Source organism: Hippocampus guttulatus, chromosome 7 (assembly GCF_054856545.1).
Source record: "Hippocampus guttulatus isolate MCC_2025c chromosome 7, RoL_Hgut_1.0, whole genome shotgun sequence".
NCBI classification, from domain to species: Eukaryota; Metazoa; Chordata; class Actinopteri; order Syngnathiformes; family Syngnathidae; genus Hippocampus; species Hippocampus guttulatus.
In genome coordinates, this window is record NC_141267.1 from 4,157,844 (window position 1) to 4,175,896 (window position 18,053).

General features: G+C 42.2%; 1 protein-coding gene across 1 annotated transcript in view; it reads left to right on the forward strand.

The window, feature by feature from the left end:
• The first annotated feature begins 8,608 nt into the window (after positions 1 to 8,608).
• ect2 (epithelial cell transforming 2) overlaps positions 8,609 to 18,053 on the forward strand; it is an 80,363-nt gene continuing 70,918 nt past the window's right edge. Inside the window, exons 1-4 of the mRNA XM_086116638.1 lie at positions 8,609 to 8,865; positions 9,421 to 9,560; positions 14,863 to 14,942; positions 17,773 to 17,865. Of these exons, the coding sequence (XP_085972764.1) occupies positions 9,428 to 9,560; positions 14,863 to 14,942; positions 17,773 to 17,865 (306 nt within the window). The 5' untranslated portion in view covers positions 8,609 to 8,865; positions 9,421 to 9,427. The remainder of the gene's footprint in view (positions 8,866 to 9,420; positions 9,561 to 14,862; positions 14,943 to 17,772; positions 17,866 to 18,053) is intronic.

Genomic DNA, 18,053 nt, shown 5'->3' on the forward strand with positions numbered 1-18,053 from the left:
ATGCTAATTTTGGAGCATTACAAGATGAGCTAATCCGAGACCGATTAGTGTGTGGAATTAACAGTGATAGCATCAGCTGTTCACTTCTCAAAGAAACTGAGCTGACACTTGCCAAAGCAGTGCGCATTTGTCAAATAAACGAGCTCACTGACCAACATAGCAAAGTGCTAGCTGCTCCAAAACACGTGGCATCGACAAGTGTGGACACTGTACAAATAAAGCGCAGCCACACATTTAAAAAGACTCACAACGTCAAAAAGAAACAAGACAAAATGGCGACGGAAATCTCAAATTGCAGAAATTGCGGTGGTTCCCACGCAGCCAAACGTGACCAGTGCCCTGCTTTTGGACAACAATGTCACACATACAAGACGCCAAATCACTTAAAGAGCCAGTGCAGGTTCGCAAAAGCACACGCAAGAGGCAGACAAGTAAATCAAATATCAACTGATGATTCCGTTTTTTGGAATATGGGAGGAAACCGGAGTACCCGGAGAAAACCCATGCAGGCCCGGGGAGAACATGCAAACTCCACACAAGGAGGCTGGAGCTAGAATTGAACCCAGTACCTCTGCACTGTGAGGTCAACGCACTAACCACTGAACACCGGGCTGCCTCCCGTTTACTTGTGCTCTCCATTAACAATTGTATTGTCTTTACAGGTATTCAAAGGGTTGCATTCTAATGTCATACAACTTTCAAGAAGCTCCAACAAAACTTTACACAGAACACAAAGCTGATCAACTCCTATTCAACAGCAGTTTAACTTTTTGACCTTACAAAACCATGTCACATGTTGACATTTCGGGGTGGTAGAAAGAAATGATGGGAAAATGAATTTTCATATTTGCATGAACCAGTTGTATTTTTTGACTAGATCAGCGGTCCCCAACCTTTTTTGCCCCATGGACCGGTTTAATGTCAAATAATATTTTCAGGGACCGGCCTTTAAGGAGTGCCGGATAAATACAATAAAATAATATGATCTCACCTGCATGAAAAACTGTGGTATTTTGGTAACCCAATAATACATTAAACACGAATCATGACACGAGGAAAGTCCTATCTGACTGCAACACTCTCTGGTCGCTATGGTAACGTTTAAACGTGCCTTCAAAATAAGATACACCGCAAATACTAACTGCATGCAAAATATGACTCACTATCGCCGCATATTATGCAGAGTGGGCTTGGTGCGTGGGAATCTCCCGTTGAGATAAATCCATATTTGAAGTAGGGTTCCTGATACTGTCTATTAAATGCCTTAGGCTTCTCTTCTGTCTCCTGGCTGAGACTTTTCCCTTTCCCTAAATCTTTAGTTTTTTTACTCATTTTGCTAGCTTCTGGGTTTCATTTTAGCGGTAACCTATCACGTGACCGAGAAGTGCACCGTGACCTGCGTCAAGAGTGACCTCTAGCTAGATGTAACAAAGAATCCGGTATTTTTTCAAAATGAAACATCTTTGAAATTCCGAAATAAGTAAAACGGAAATAATGTAAGTTCCTTATTCTTTCTGTGCAGCTGTCAGAGATTTTCTCAGACAAAGTTAAAGAAATGACTCGGCACACAGGAAAATTGTCTTCAATATCGGCGGGAGCGGATCTCTGAGAGCGAACGACGGTTAGTTGCTCCGATAAGGCACACTCGGCTCCCTCTCCGCCGGTTCGAACTTTTATTGCAAAATACAAGAAAGAAACTGCCCCAGAGATTTGCATACCGCGCCCCCCGGTCCGGCCCCTCAGTAGTGATCTGATCTACCCGAATACACAAGTCACAGACTTTGCTGATGACTAATGTCCACCTGGGCGCGACAGCTGTTCCCAAACTGTCTTTTGGTATTCATCAACTCTTTGTTCCCAATTCCCCCCGTCGGCTAATGGTGATGCAGCGCGTGATGCCCTGATGACTGTCGTGAGCAGGCTGCAAACACAGTCCCCCAACGCTCTGCTGATCATCTCTGGGGACTTCAACCATGTCTCTCTGTCGTCCTCCCTTTCAACCTTCACGCAATATGTAACCTGTGCCACTAGAGACAATAAAATCTTGGACTTGTTTTATGGCAATACCAAGGAGGCATATAAACCCCTCCCCTTCCCCCCTCTTGGAAGAGCAGACCACAACTTGGTATTTCTCGAGCCTGTGTACAAACCACTGGTGCACAGGCAGCCAACTGTGACCAGAATGGTCAGGAAATGGTCCACGGAAGCTGAAGATGCTCTGCGGGACTGCTTTGACACGACCAGGTGGGAACTCTTCAGCGAGGTTCACGGGGAGGACATTGATGCACTCACTGACACCATCACGGACTACATAAACTTCTGTGAGGAGAACACCGTACCCACCAGAACTGTGCGGTGTTTTTCCAACAACAAACCATGGATTAATCCCGACATAAAGGCCCTCCTGAAGGAGAAGAAGAGAGCTTTTATGTCGAGAGACAGAGAGGAGCTGAAGGCCGTGCAGATTCGGCTGAGAAGAAAGATCAGGGAGGGGAAGAAGATATACAGGATGAAATTGGAGGACCAGTTGCAGGCCAACAATGTCACTGGTGTCTGGAGGGGCCTGAAAACCATCTCAGGCCATGACAGCCCAAAGACATTGACTGAGAAGGACAAGAACTGGGCAGATGGACTGAACCGTTTTTTCAACCGTTTCGACCAGTCGTCTGTCCCTTCCCCCAACCACCAACTGCAACCACTCTCACTGAGGACTTCTTCTCCTCCCCCTCCTCTTTCGACCAGCTCTCATCAACCCAGTCTGTCACCTGGTTCCTGCCTGTCCGTCACAACAGAGCAGGTGAGGAACCAACTGAGGAAGATGAATGTGAGGAAGGCAGCAGGTCCAGACAAGATCAGTTCCTGGCTCCTCAGGACCTGCTCTGACCAGCTGTGTGACATTGTCCAGCACATGTTCAACCTGAGCCTGAAGCTGGGCAGAGCTCCACAGCTGTGGAAAACTTCGTGCCTGGTCCCAGTGCCCAAGACCCCCCACCCTAAGGAGCTGAACAGCTACAGACCGGTGGCGCTGACGTCTCACCTGATGAAGACGCTGGAGAGACTTGCCCTCGCCCACCTTCGACCGCTGGTGAGCCCGGCACTGGACCCGCTGCAGTTTGCCTATCAGCCTGGCATCGGCGTGGAAGACGCCATTATCTACCTCCTCCACTCAGTGCTGTCACACTTGGAGAAGGCTGGGAGCACTGTGAGAATCATGTTCTTTGATTTCTCCAGTGCCTTCAACACCATCCAGCCCAACTTGCTGGGAGGCAAACTGCAGAACGCCGGAGTGGACCACCATCTCACAGCATGGATCACAGACTACCTCACAAATCGGCCGCAGTACGTGAGGTTGCAGAGCTGTGAGTCGGACAGGCTTCTCTGCTGCACTGGAGCGCCGCAGGGGACTGTTCTGGCTCCATTCCTGTTCATCCTCTACACCTCGGACTTCAGACACGCCACTCCAAACTGCCACCTTCAGAAGTTCTCCGATGACTCTGCGATTGTTGGCCTCATTACGGAGGGGGACGATCGGGAGTACAGGGGAATGACGAAGGACTTTGTGGACTGGTGCCAGCAGAATCTCCTCCAGATCAACCCGAGGAAAACTAAGGAGTTGGTTGTGGATTTCTGCAGGAAACAGTCCTCACCAGCACCGATGAACATCCAAGGTATGGACATAGAGAGGGTGACCTCCTACAAGTACCTAGGTGTTCTTCTGAACAACAAACTGGACTGGTCTACAAACACGGACACCCTGATTAGGAAAGGACAGAGCCGACTCTTCCTACTCAGGAAACTGAGGTCTTTTGGGGTTCAGGGGTCGCTCCTTAAGACTTTCTATAACTCGGTGGTGGCCTCGGCCATCCATTATGGCATTGTCTGCTGGTCAGGCAGCATCTCAGCCCGGGACAGAAAGAGACTGGAGCGACTGGTCAGGAAGGCCAGTTCTGTCCTGGGCTGCTCCCTTGACACTCTGGAGGAGGTGGGCAACAGAAGGATGCTAACTAAGCTAAAAGCTATGATGGACAGTCCCTCCCACCCTCTCCAGCCCGCCCTGACCGCACTAGGTAGCTCCTTCAGCCAGAGACTGTTACACCCGCGCTGCAAGAAGGAGAGATACAGACGCTCGTTCCTACCAACTGCTGTCAGGCTGCTGAATAAAAAATAGCAACAATAATATTAATAATAATTAAATGATGTGGAAAACAAATGTAAATAGCACTGCGATTTATCCATTTTGTATTCATATTGCACTTAATTGAACGGTGTTTGTTTTTTCTTCTTCTTTCTGCCTACATTCTTGCTGCTGGAGGCTGTAAATTTCCCCAGTGTGGGACAAATAAAGGATATCTTATCTTATCTTATCTTGTTTATTCCCACCTGCCACCACCATGCTTCACTGTTAGCATAATGTTCTTTTTATCACATGCTGTGCCATTTTAATACCTGATGTAACGGTCTGCGCATATTCCAAAAAAAATCAATTTTTGACTCATCGGGCAACAGAATGTTTTTCCAAAAGTCTTGAGGATCATTCAAGATGTCTTTTAGCAAATGCGAGACAACCCATTGTGGGTTTTTTTTTTTTTTTTTTTGGACAGCAGTGGTTTTCGTCTGGGAAATCTCTCTGAATGCCTTTTTTCACCAGTGTCTTTCTTGTGGTAGAGTCATGAACACTGACCTAAACTGAGACTAGTGAGGTCTGGGTTCTTTTAATGTTGTTCTAGGTTATTTTGCAACTTCCTGTTTTCCGCTATTCCCAGTTTTATCCATTTGTGGATAATGGCTCTGACAGTGGTTCGTTAGAGCCCCAGGGTCTTGGAAATAGGTTTGTAACCTTTTCCAGGCCGATAGATTTAAAAAAAAAAAAAGTTCTTGAATTTCTTTTGATTTTTGATTTTTCTTGAGATCTTGTAGCCTACTTCACTTTGTCTGACAGAATCTATTTATGTGATTTCTTGACTCAACAAATGTGGTGCCAGGGTATTGCCTGTAAAATTGAACTCAGCTTTCCCAAAATTGTCATTTATAACAGTTACTTTGTGATTTAACAATGGGGGGGGGGGCAATTACTTTTTCACGTAGGGTGAGGTAGTCTGGGATTTTTTTTTTCTCGGTGCTTTCATAAATTAAATTGGCATTTAGAAACTGCATTTTGTATTTTCTTGGGTAGTCTCTGTGTGATATTAAAATTGGTTTGATGAACTGAAACCTTTGTGTGTTATAAATATGCAAAGAAAACAGAATCAGGAAGGTGGCAAATACTTTTTACAGCACTCTTTTTAAAAGTTTAGCTGATCACAACTTGAGCCTTGATTTATTACGCACTGATCCAACAAAAACTGAAATCGGGAAAACTTGTGACATTTTTCTCCAAAACATAACAATAACTATCATTAAACAAAGACTTTTTCAGAAAGATGTGCCCTCTGTTTCATATGTTATTTTTATTTGAATAATCTTGTTGAGTCGATGATGGTGTCGTGCACAGGTGTCAAAGATCCAGCCTGCCACAGCATTTTATGTGGCCCCGCCGATAAAAAAATCATGTGTCAACTTGCATGATCCTTGTTAAAATCTGGACTGAAATGTGAAATTTTCATGTGTGGTGAGTAACCTTGAGATAATAATTTTGTTCCCATTGTTTACACTCATTTGAACAATAACTGAGAAATTGTAATTGTTGACTGATTTAAAAACCTGTAATCCATTAATTTGTTGGGTAAAAGCAATAATGTGATGAGACGCTTAAACATTTTTGTGGTTTCACTTTCATAACAGCCCTCCGAGGCAAAACGTAACTTCAAAGTGGCGACAAAAATGAGTTTGACAAGTCTGATGGAGTTGCCTGACTTGTTTGTGCGCAGCATGGGATCGGTTCCCACTAAGTGATGGTGTTGATGTGTGTGTGAATACTGTAGTTGTTTGTTTCTATCTGTGCCCTGCGTCTGAATGGCAACAAGTTCAGGATGTCGTCTGTCTTCCACCCAAAGTCAGTTGGGATAGGCTCCAGCACCCCCCACGAATCTGTCCAGGATAAGTGGTGCTGAAAATGATTGAGGGATGAATGGATAATCTTGTCGATGGTCTTTATTTGGAGAAGAATCTGGGACCTGGCTGTTAAATATTTGATGGGCAACAGCGTAAAGGAAATAGAATTCAAAATAATCCACAAATATGACCTATGCATGGTTTTCTTACAGCGGTTTAAAAAAAAACATTGACACGATGTGTTCTCTTTGTGAAGAATCTCCTGAAGATGTGTTTTATTTGTTTGGGGATTAAAGTAATAAACCCACAGCTGCCATCAACAGGATGGGTCCACAACCCCGAGCTGCAAGTTTTTACTTTACTACTACTTGATTGAAGATTTAATATAATTTGAAGCAGGAAAATCACCAAAACAACAACTGGTGCCACCATGTTTGATGACGCGGGGGCATAAACTGATGCTGTAACACACACTGTCCCAATTCTGTAACAACCATACGCTTGTAACCTTAACTCTTGAACATGCACTTTTACTACCTCAAAGAGGATTGGGGTGTGTAGTGTGGGTGTTTGGGAGCGAGCCTTTCATGCACATGAAGGTGAGAGGACCGAGGATTGGGAGCTTCCATGAATAATTGAGGGACGTCAGATGTGCGAAGCATGGTGATTGAATCTGGGTTGGAATCTGTCTATGCCCTTTCTTTATGGAGTTTACATGGTCCCCGTGCCAGTGTGGGGTTTCTCCGGGTACTCTGGTTTCCTCCCACATTCCAAAATCATACACAATAGGTTTATTTACCATTCTATATTTCTTGGTGTTATTGTGACTTTGAATGGTTCTTTGTCTTTGTGTGCCCTGCGATTGGCTGGTAACCAGTTCATGGCGTACCTCACCGACAGCCTGAAGACTGCTGGGAAAGCGGCTCAGATAATGGAAGGATGGACCTCAGATATATGCTCTGCAGAAGTCCTGTTGCTCCTCTATGCTGACGTGTGACAACGTGTGTGCACTAAGACTTTGAATGAAATTGTTATAATCCATGTTTGTGACATTTCTTGATTGCTAGTTTAGTTAGTTATTCATATTTTGCGGAATGTCTGTTTATGTTGGGGCGGTATTTAATAGCAAAAAGACTTCATTACGTTGGCTCATGGTTACTATGTAGCGACGCCACTCAAGTGAAGCGCGACTCAGCAGTCGATAGTCCGCTGCTCTCCGCTGTGCGTGCATCAGCATGGACGTGTACGCATTCACATCTTTTGGCTTCAACCAATCAGTGCTGACGCAACGGACGTTACACATCAAAGAGCTTTGATCTATTTCAACAGCTCAGCTAGCCTAGCCACGACAACAGCTAATGGATTTGAGACGACACCACGCTCGAGGTCGGACGGACACACTCTCTCTCCAGTTATCTCTATGTTTCTCTTCTTTTTCTATCCAAATATATAATTTTCTACAAACCATAGCTGTCCTGTCCACGTCTTCTTTCATCCCACCGGGATTTAGCCAGCGTATTTATAAAACACCCAAATCTCTTTAACTACACTTAAATAAACCTGTTTCCAAGCTTTGCACTGCAGAAGACTGCTATTTCTAAAATGCATTTAGGCACACAAAGAAAATTAAACGTTTTGATGGTTGACAGTTTTTGGAATCAAAGTATTGCACAAGTAACACAACTACATTTGACATACTTAGGAGTCGTTCCAAATGTGCACTGCGCATTAGTAGGTGGAGGGAGCGCTGTCGACGCGCTCGTTACTGACGAATCCCCCAAGTGTTTGCTTCTGCGAAATTATAAGCGTAGCAATGTTAATATTTGACTTGAATTTAATCCTAGTTGAACGTAAAGTGGAAATTTGTGGTGATTGTAAAACTTTTATCACGCAGACGATGCATTTACGCGTGTCACAAATGTGACGTGACATCATCTTCGAAGACGTCTTCATCAAAAGACATCGTGGACCAATCATCTCAATACCAAAAACATGTGTACATCTTCCCTCCTTGATTGAAAGTAAGTGTAAGCAGATCATAATATGAACGTGCAATTAGAGTTGCACTCACAGTATCTGTGGCCCCACCACAATTACTTCCATAAACATTGCGTCACAAGGTTATTTTGTGCGCATGCGTGACCACACCATTCCCTTTCACATTTGTTTTTGGAATGCGATTGAGTACCTAAACAGATCGGTTAGCCTATATGTATCAAATATCACTACAATCTTGCTTTTCCCCAGGTGATATCACTGTAACTGATGCTTTAAATAATGAATCAATTTTCGACACAATTGGTTCATTGTGTATGTAAAGTACGTTTCCAGCACTCGTCCTGAAAAATAATATGACACCAGTTAGAGTCACATAGTAGTCGGAAAAGTGAGAACGCAATGCAAGTACAGTATAAGTGAGTATTGTGTCTGCAGTTGTAACGAAATTAAAAAAAAAGAAGATTCCTCATATGTTGCGTGTCGAGATTTGAACGAAGTAACCAATCAAAAGCCTGTCCAGGCGGAAACTGGACTTCTCTCGCTATTCTTGTCCAATCGGCGCGCGGCGCAATGTTTTCCGTGCTTTTTGAACTGAAACAGTATAGCGGTTGTCATTTCCTCATACTGTGTTTCTATGTGGTCAAGAAACTGCGGAACCACACATCGACTAGGATTATTAAACGATGTTTAAGAGGATTGAGAGGGGACTCTACTTTTAAAGAAGAGATGCTCCGGAATCAAAAGAAGATATTGATTGTTTTGTGAAGCTTTTAGCCAAACAGCTAAATTAGCTTCAGAGTTTATCCGAGCTGGCTAAACGGTCAGCGTTGCGGAATTGTTGTTTGAACAGAAGCTTCACGACGGACCGTATTCCCAGTACGTAAATGAACGGAAATTTTGGTCAGTTCTGAAAGTATTTTTGTGTGTTGTACGAAAGGTTGTGCAACCTAACGACGCGTATTCGAAGCATGTAAGCTTGAATTGCTGGAAACTTCAACGTATTGACCAGGAAAGGGCGTATTGGTAATATGAAACCGTTTTTTTTTTGTTATATTCTGTATCGAGTAAAATGTTTTTTTAATCTCTACTACAGGTCTAAGGTAATAACTGGTCTTGTTTGACGAGGTTTTGACAAGTACAATACAAAACCTGTTGCCTGTCAATAGCGCTAATTGTATTCTGCACTCCAATGCTCGACAAGAGAATGAATGTATTTTGTGTGTACGGCAGCGACGGTACAAACAACAACAACAACTCAACAAAAATTCGATGTCACTGTGTTCATTCCAGGGGTTTCAAACTTAACACAATTTGTTTTGCTGGACTGCGGCATTACATCTTTGAGCAAGTCATGTCAAGGTTCAAAGTTTGTTTTGTTTTTCAGTTGCTGCCAGTCATTTTAATTCTGTCTCATTCTTGGTGCCCCTATAGCCTTGAGATGGCTGACAATAGCAACGTAACTTTTGGGACAGCTCCAAGTCTTCTGGTGGATTCATCCGTATATGACTCAAGGATAGAAGAAACCGCCAAAGACTACATACTTCTCGGCATGGGAGGTGACGATGGAGAAGGTCAGTCTGCATTGGACAATGCGTGTATCATTTGTTCATTTGTTTTTAAAACAAAATGTCAACTTAAAAAAATGACGTGTTTTATCAATAGTCATTCCAAAAAATGGAAAAAACGACGACTCATTTTCAAATGCAAAATATGAGATTTGGACATTTCGTGTACTTCGGAAATGGTTTTATTCCACAACCTGGGCTTTCACCGGACTCACTGGAATGCCACAATTTAAAAAAAATTAATATGTGGGCATGAGTACACTCGAAATCATCCAAAAACAGCTGGCTCGTTGCCGTACCAGGTGGGCATTAGCGGAAGTGCTCCAGAGTGGTTTAGATCCTATTTGGCTCACAGGATTTTTTGTTTTTGCCTAGGTTGCTCTGACTCCCGCTCTGTATGGTTCTTTTTTTGGGCCCCTGCTGTTTTCACTTTAATTGCTGCCCTTCGGTCCGATCCAAAGAAAACATGTTATTTTCTTCCACTGCTATGCGGATGACAGTCAAATCTATGTTCCTCTGAGCAAAAAGGATGCATTCTCCTTAAGACCACTTTTGTCCTGTCCCGAGGAAATCACAGCATGGATGTCACTGAACACACAAGTTAAGGTGTATGGTCCCAGTGGCCATTGTACATCCCACCCAGTTGGTCTGGGCCACTAGTGTCTTAACGAAAGCAGTCCTTAACTTGGGTTTTAAACTGGGACAGTGATTTTAAATTGGATCGCCAAAACAGTGTTATGTTAGATCCAGCCTCTTTCATCTTGGGCAGCTGGCTAAAGTAAAGCCCTTCCTTTCTTAACAGCACAGTTGGACAGCCCCGGGCTGTTTGTGTTTTTTGCGCTTGTAATGGGCAGCATTTTTCACAGCGCCATTTTGTTTAGCGGAAATATCTGTGCTGTTGGACAGTCTGAGGCTGGATGGATGGATGGCTTGTGTAGCCGACAATGAGAAGACAGGAGCGTCAGCGCAGAGCCCAGATAGATGCCTATGTGGAAATGTGAGTCACCGCTTGAAATTGAAGTGGATTTTCATGGGACATGAGATGTGAGCCAATCTCTTTTTTTCGTCAATGGACGCAACCGCTTCTTGTTTGCTTTCAAACTTGGCGTGTAGCAGATGTGTGCACATTTTCAGCATGACGTCTCTGATCCACTGGTGAAAGGACACTTTGATTCTCTCCTCTTTCAGAACTGCTTCAAACAACAAAGTGTATGCATAAAAAGTGGTTAAGATTGCATCACTGTCTGTGTCTTATGTATTGTGTTGTATTATTTTGTTATTTTATGTTAACTGTTCTGTTGATGGCAGCACGGGCACCCGCAGTGGCTCCTCTCTTACTCCTGTGGTTACACTGTGGTTGACTGGAAATAAATTTCATCTGTGCTGTATGTTGCACATAGAGCATACAGTCAAACCTCGGTTTTCGTCCATAATCCATTCCAGAAGACTGTTCGAAAACCGAATTGTTCGAAAACAGAAACCACGCTCTTTTTAAAGAGCTTCCTCGTCTACCCGAGGAAGCGTCACTTCCTCGTGTAAGGAAGGCGAGAGGAGTCAAATGGTGCATTCAAGTGCGCTCAGTTTGTTCGAGAACCGAAATTTGTTCATCATCCGAGGCATAAAAAACTCAAAAATTTTGGTCGAAAACCAAATTGGTCGACAACCGAGACGTTCGAAAACCGAGGTTTGACTGTATTTGACAATAAAGTTGACCTGACTAAAAAACAGCAATCCACGCCTTTGTTATACCTCTGACAGATTACTGTAATCCACTTTATTTTGGAATCAACCAGTCCTCCCTCAAGCATCTCCAGTTGGTCCAAAATACAGCCTCACCTCCTAACTGGAGCTCGTAAGAGGGAGCACATAACCACAAATTTGTCTTGTCTTCGGTTACTCTCAGTACATTTTAGAGTAAGATACTTATGTTTGTTTTCCAAATCTTTCAATGGCCTCGCCCCAGATGACCTCTCTGAGCATTTCCACCCGTATGCACCTGCTTGGTGCCTTCAGGTCTATGAGCCAGACGCTATTGTAGGTTCCAATGACTAAGCAGCCCCTCAGAGGGGATTGAGCCATTTCTGTTGCTGGTCCTTACCTATGGAATGACCTTCCATTCAATGTTATGCAACCCCTCCTCCCTGTTTATTTTTAAAACATCGCTGTGAAGACACATCTTTATATATTTGGCCTTCGACCTAATGAGACTCACACTGTTCAATAGTTTTTTACGGTGTCAACTCTATATGAGTAAATCATTAAATTGCGTTTTAACTGACCGTTTTCACTTTATTTTGTTGTTGTATTATTATTCCATGTTATACTGTACTGTATGTAAAGTGCCATTTTTATATCTGCAGCTGTGAAATGCGCTCTGAATAAGGTTACGTTGTATTGTTGTTCAACATGCAATTTTTTTTGGATATAATAATTACAAGTAAAACAGTAATTTGATGAAATAATTTCTTTTTATTTTTTTATTTTACATTAATGTTGTCACAAGTCCAAGTACCTTTATACCTGGAAAAACAGCAGTGTAAATTCAATTTTTTAAAAATGTTTTTCTAAACAAAAAAGTACCAATTAAAAATACGGTTATGGCACCCTACTATGACGATTAAGAGTCGTAGTATTGATAAAATTTTTAACGATACCCACCCCTCATCTGGTTAAAACAAATCATTAGGTCAAATTGTCAAAAATAGCATTTCTTCAAAGCTTGAGGGAAGAATTTATTAGTTTTTATTGTGATAACTTGACTCGTACTGTAGGAGATGAAAAAGTTCTGGAAAGTAATTTCAAGAAAAAAGTCGCAACTCTGAGTTTTTGTTTACCTAACAATTTTAGAATATTATTTATTTATATATTTTAGATATATTTCTAAGAGAAGTGAACGACGGGAGCCGGCTCCTAATAGGGAGCCGCTCTCAATAGGAGCCGACTTTTTTTTTTTCTCCTGTTTTTCTCCCCCCTTCGGTTAAAGCCGCACGTGATTGGTCAACATCCGTGGTAGAAGAGGGAGGGGAGGGTTACATACACACATTACAGCTCGCCTTTTGACTGGTACTCGTAAGAGGGAGCACATAACTCCTACTCTGGCATCCCTTCACTGGCTCCCCATTCATTTTAGAGTTATTTTCAAGATCCTCTTATTTGTTTTCAAATCTCTGAATAATCTCGCGCCACCTTACCTCTCTGAGCTCATCCGCCCCTACACACCTGCCCGGTGCCTCAGGTCTGTGGACCAGACCTTATTAGAAGTACCAAGAACTAAACTGAGGCTCAGAGGGGATCGAGCCTTTTCTGTTGCTGGTCCCTCTCTCTGGAATGACCTCCCACTGAACATTCGGCAAGCCTCCTCGCTGCCCATCTTCAAAACCCTCCTCAAAACTCACTTGTATTCTTTGGCGTTCGACTCAGCATGACTTAGATTTGTTCTTGGTTTTACTGTTTGGTGCTTTCTACCGCTTTTATTACCGATTTGTCTTACTGTTTATTGTGCATGTTATATTGCTCCATGTACAGCACTTTGTATGCAGCGATGGCTGTTTGAAAGTGCTCTATAAATACAGTTTACTTGACTTGACTTGCCTTGACACACACACGCTGCAGTGAAGAGAATGGGGAGGAGTTAGAGACACACAGCAGCACACTGAGCATCACACGAACAGGAGAGACAGGGAGACGAGAGAGAGCTCGATAGCACGACAGAGAAAAAAACAACAAGGTGGAAAGTGGAAAGGTGAGAAAATGGATAGGAAACGCAGTGAAATTTGGACTCATTTCAACTTAATTGATAGTTCAAAGGCAGCGTGTAGACTGTGCAAGGTTAAAATATCCAATACCAAATTTTAATTTATAATTTGTTGTTTGGTAATCAAAGCTTACTTATGTTGTTTTACTGTAAATAGTTAAAAGCTTGTAAATATACACAATCAGATTGGAACTTTTTGTTTTGACATTATTTTGAGATGGGTCTTTGTTTTTGTACTTTGTAATTTATTTTTTGTAGCACTCCATGTTGAGTATGTTCAGAAGAAGATAAATAAAGCCATATAAATAATAAATATTTTATGTAATGTATATTTTTTACATAATTTAGTAATTCATTTTACACATAATTTTACATTATTTTTGGGAGTGAATTAATGTAAGTAACAAAAAACTGAGGAGCCATTTAGGAGCTGAAAGAGCCCGCTCTTTTTAGTGAGCCGAACCAAAAGAACCGGCTCTCTAAAAAGAGCCGGAATTCCTATCACTAGCGTCGACTTCACAATGCAGAGGTACCGGGTTCAATTCCAGCTCCGGCCACCAAGGCCACCAAGGGTCATGTAACTGGATGCTGAAGGAGGAAGTTACAGTAGGATATGTGACTTTAGTAGTAACATATTGCAAATATGTTCGTGTACAGTATCGAGAACATATTATACAAAATGAGAATGAGGATGTGACTTTTAAAAAAAATCTTAATAAATCTTTGTTACAACCTCTTAAGAAATTTCCATTGCTAAAATGCCTTTCCTCTAAAAATATACTTTTGTTATATATACTGTTATACATTAGTTGGTGGGGAGGCCTCTTGTCACCAGAGTATTTTCCTCATTTGTAGAGCCTTGGTTTAATGCCGGGCGGCCCAGTGGACCAGGGGTTAGCGCGTCGACCTCACAGTGCAGAGGTCGGGGGTCAATTCCAGCTCAGGCCTCCCTGTGTGGAGTTTGCATGTTCTCCCCGGGCCTGCGTGGGTTTTCTCCGGGTGCTCCGGTTTCCTCCCACGTTCCAAAACCATGCATGGCAGGCCGATTGAACACACCAAATTGTCCCTAGGTGTGAGTGTGAGCACAAATAGTTGTTCGTTTCTGTGTGCCCTGCGATTGGCTGGCAAACGGTTCAGGGTGTCCCCCGGGTACTGCTCGGAGATGGCTGGGATAGGCTCCAGCACCCCCCGCGACCCTAGTGAGGATAAAGCGGTTTGGAAAATGAATGAATAAAAGTTTAGTCCTCTGATACCCCGATAATTTTGCTCAAGGTTAACATAACATCAGAATCAAATTTCGGCACATGCCTAAACGATACCCATCCGGAGGGGTTGACATCTCTTGTGATGTTGAAATTGACAAAACTGTTTCTAACAGATGCACAAATCACAGAATAGCAAATGCAAGACCATTATGGCTTAATTCATGTTATTCAACCTACACTGTTTTTTTTTCAACAAAGCTTAATTTAAAAAAAAAAATCGTAACAATTTTTTTTTCCCCCATCACCGTCATCATCTCTGTCTCTTTCTGTTTCTCTCTATCACACACAGATATACTGCCAAAAGTGGAGCCAAGGATTGTTCTCGTGGGAGAGGCAGGCAAAAATGCTCAACTGGTCGAAGCACTGCAGGTAGATGGAGTCTGTAGTTACTCTTAAAAAAGGGAATAAGAGAAGACAATTCAGAGAATGAAAAGAAATGTGTGCGTGTGTGTGTGTGTGTGTGTGTGTAAGTAGTGTGTATATATCTGAACACACACCACACACACACATATACAGTATATGTGTGTGTATATGTACTGTATATACTGTGTATATATATATATATATATATATATATATATATAGTGATAATTTTACAGTTTAACCCCAGTGAGTCCCAGGGACTCGCTGATCAGAAATGTATGAGTCCCATTATGCATTTAGAGAGTCCCAAATTTTGAATTGTGAAATGGTCTACTTATTCAATTGCATATGATAATAACACAAACAACAACAATATACATTGATAAGAGGTTTATTTCTTATATAATTCATACAAGATTTGCTGAGAAATAGGTCCTTATTTCATCCCATGGTTCAGTCTTTGAGCTCATAAATTCTCCTCTCTTTACTCTGCTTCCAATGATGCAAGGCTTTCTCAAAGTCAACTTATGATCGCAAAAAACTATCCGACTTTAGCGCTTCCTCTGTGATATCTCCGCAATAAACGTTCGCAACACTTGTTCGCAACACTTGTTTTAACGTTACACAACTTGGCAATCGTCTGCTTTCCGCGAGGTGAAGGCCAATCTCGTCTCGCAAGAACGGAAATCTCGTCACGCGAGATTACTTAGCGCGAGATCAAAAAAACAATGGCGGTGATTGTCAAACTGCAATCATTGCGGGAAGAAAAAGGATGTACCGTAGCAGGCCTTAGGATTTAGGAAATTCACGGTCACCGTTTTTCGATTCCGTCGGCTTACCCAATGGAAAACCACCGTAACTAATTTTGGGTTCCGTAAACGTTCATCATGGGAACCCATTTTTCTATTTTGACTGATATTCATAATCAAGAATTCTGATACTCAAAAGTATAATGTTTCAAGGGTAAATGTTTGAAAACTATGCATTAACAATGAACATTACATCAGCAGCTGTGTACTCCAAGTTTATTAAAAAAAAACAAATGGATCAAAATATGGTGTTCTCGTATGGCATCATGAATACAGCATACCACAAAATCAGAGTATTTTTTCCAATCTCACACTGCAAAGATTAATTTACTGGGAATCATTAATACAGGTAAGTATTGATGTGGCTTGACATCCTCTTCCCAAGACAATGCATGTGTAATCTACTATCAATTTGACGAAAGAATCTACCACACGTCATTGTTAGTTCTACAGACAGTTAACATTAGCATTACTACACCTTGTGACAAATGTTTTATTCATAAAGTTACCATGCTACAACCAGTAAATTATAGAATAACCAAGACTGTTTCATAATATTTTTCATAGCGATTAGCCTATAGATCTAATGACCACCTTGCCTCGGAATCGTGCCTCCCGTCGTATCTTGCTCTCGTGTTCTGTGCATACATTACAGGTGAGTTTAGTGAAACGCCCTTTGGACGATTCATACGAAAAATGAGACTGGCATTCCCATTTCTTAAATGTCGCAATTAGTAGACCTTTGTGTGTTTTTTTTTTTGCCGCCATCTCAAACTGCCATCCGCACGATTTCTCAGTTTGCGGACTAAAATAGCAACCCGCATGCGCACATAACGTTATCTGCCCCCCAACACTGAAAACAAAACAAAACGAAAGTAAATTAGAAGAAACACACTCACACACCACACCACACCACAAACACACATACAAGCACAGTGAAATCACGTTGATCACACAGGAGAGATTCGATCGCGTACATTCAACTCGTGTGCGGTGACTTTTATGGGAAACGATTTTTCGGTACCGTCACAATGACGCCACAGAAACGGCACACTACCAGTAACAATCGTTACCGTGAAATTCTCAGGCCCGCCGTCGTTTTTTTTTTGTTGTTGTTTTGACTGAGAAATTACCTTGCGTCCCAAAAACGCACATTATTTGGAACTGTGCGTCCCGCGGGAAAATTATGACGCAGAGGTAGATGGCTGTGTGTGTGTGTGTGTATATATACTTTATATCTATATATATAGATATATATCTATATATCTATATATACTGTATATATATATATATATATATATATATATATCTCAGTGGCGATTGCTCTCGGACTGCAAGGGAAGCTTGCAGACATTCCCCTAAAATGTCAAAAAATAAGTGATCAAATATATTAATGTAAATTTCGTTGTGTGTACATGTCATTGACTAAATATGCGCTACAACGTGCTCAACTTTTGTTCCGAATCAGCTTCTTCTTACTGGTTACGACGCGACTCCCTTCTCATTCATCCCCGCAGCTTCGCTGTGCTTTAAACGGTGGACGCTGAGCGTCAGCAGAGCGTCTACTGCCCGGACGCCGAGCGTCTCGAGAGTTCAGGGGAGGTTGTCCCAATGCGTTGAACGGAGACGAGTCATTGGATACAAGCTGGTTTTTGTCCCGCCCACGGACGCTCGGCGTCTCTGGGACTGGATGGCAGCGGGAGGGTACCGGACGCCAGGCTTTTCTGCATCAGATTGGATGATCTGTCTGAGCCTGTGTGCTGGTTAGATTGACATCGAAATGAGCCAATCACCGACCTTTTAGTGTAGGCATCCGTGTAAGCAATTTTTCAATTATTTCATAACAAATATTTCAGGTGTCATTGACGTCATCACACCTGACGAGGCATCATTCTGAAAACCTTCCGCCTTTTCCAAACCGTCAAATTAAAACATTATGGGCCATAAACATTCTACTATTTATGTCATCCTCCACCAATCTTTGACATCTATTTGCCTCAAGTTTTTTTTTTTTTTTTTTTAAACAGGCTGTACGAATAATGGAGGTACCTGTGGTAAAGATAAGAGGAGCTGAATCATGTCCAGAAGAGAAAATGATGATGAAGTCCATTGTCAATATGGTACATTACAATGTTTTTATGAAAGGTGTTGCATGAGTACTAATTCACACAGATGACATCAGTGACTAAATTTGGCCACGCCAAAAGTGATACATTAAAATGTTTTTATGAAAGGTGTTGCATGAGTACTAATTCGTTCTGACGACATCAGTTACTAAATTTGGCCACGCCAAAAGTGGTACATTACA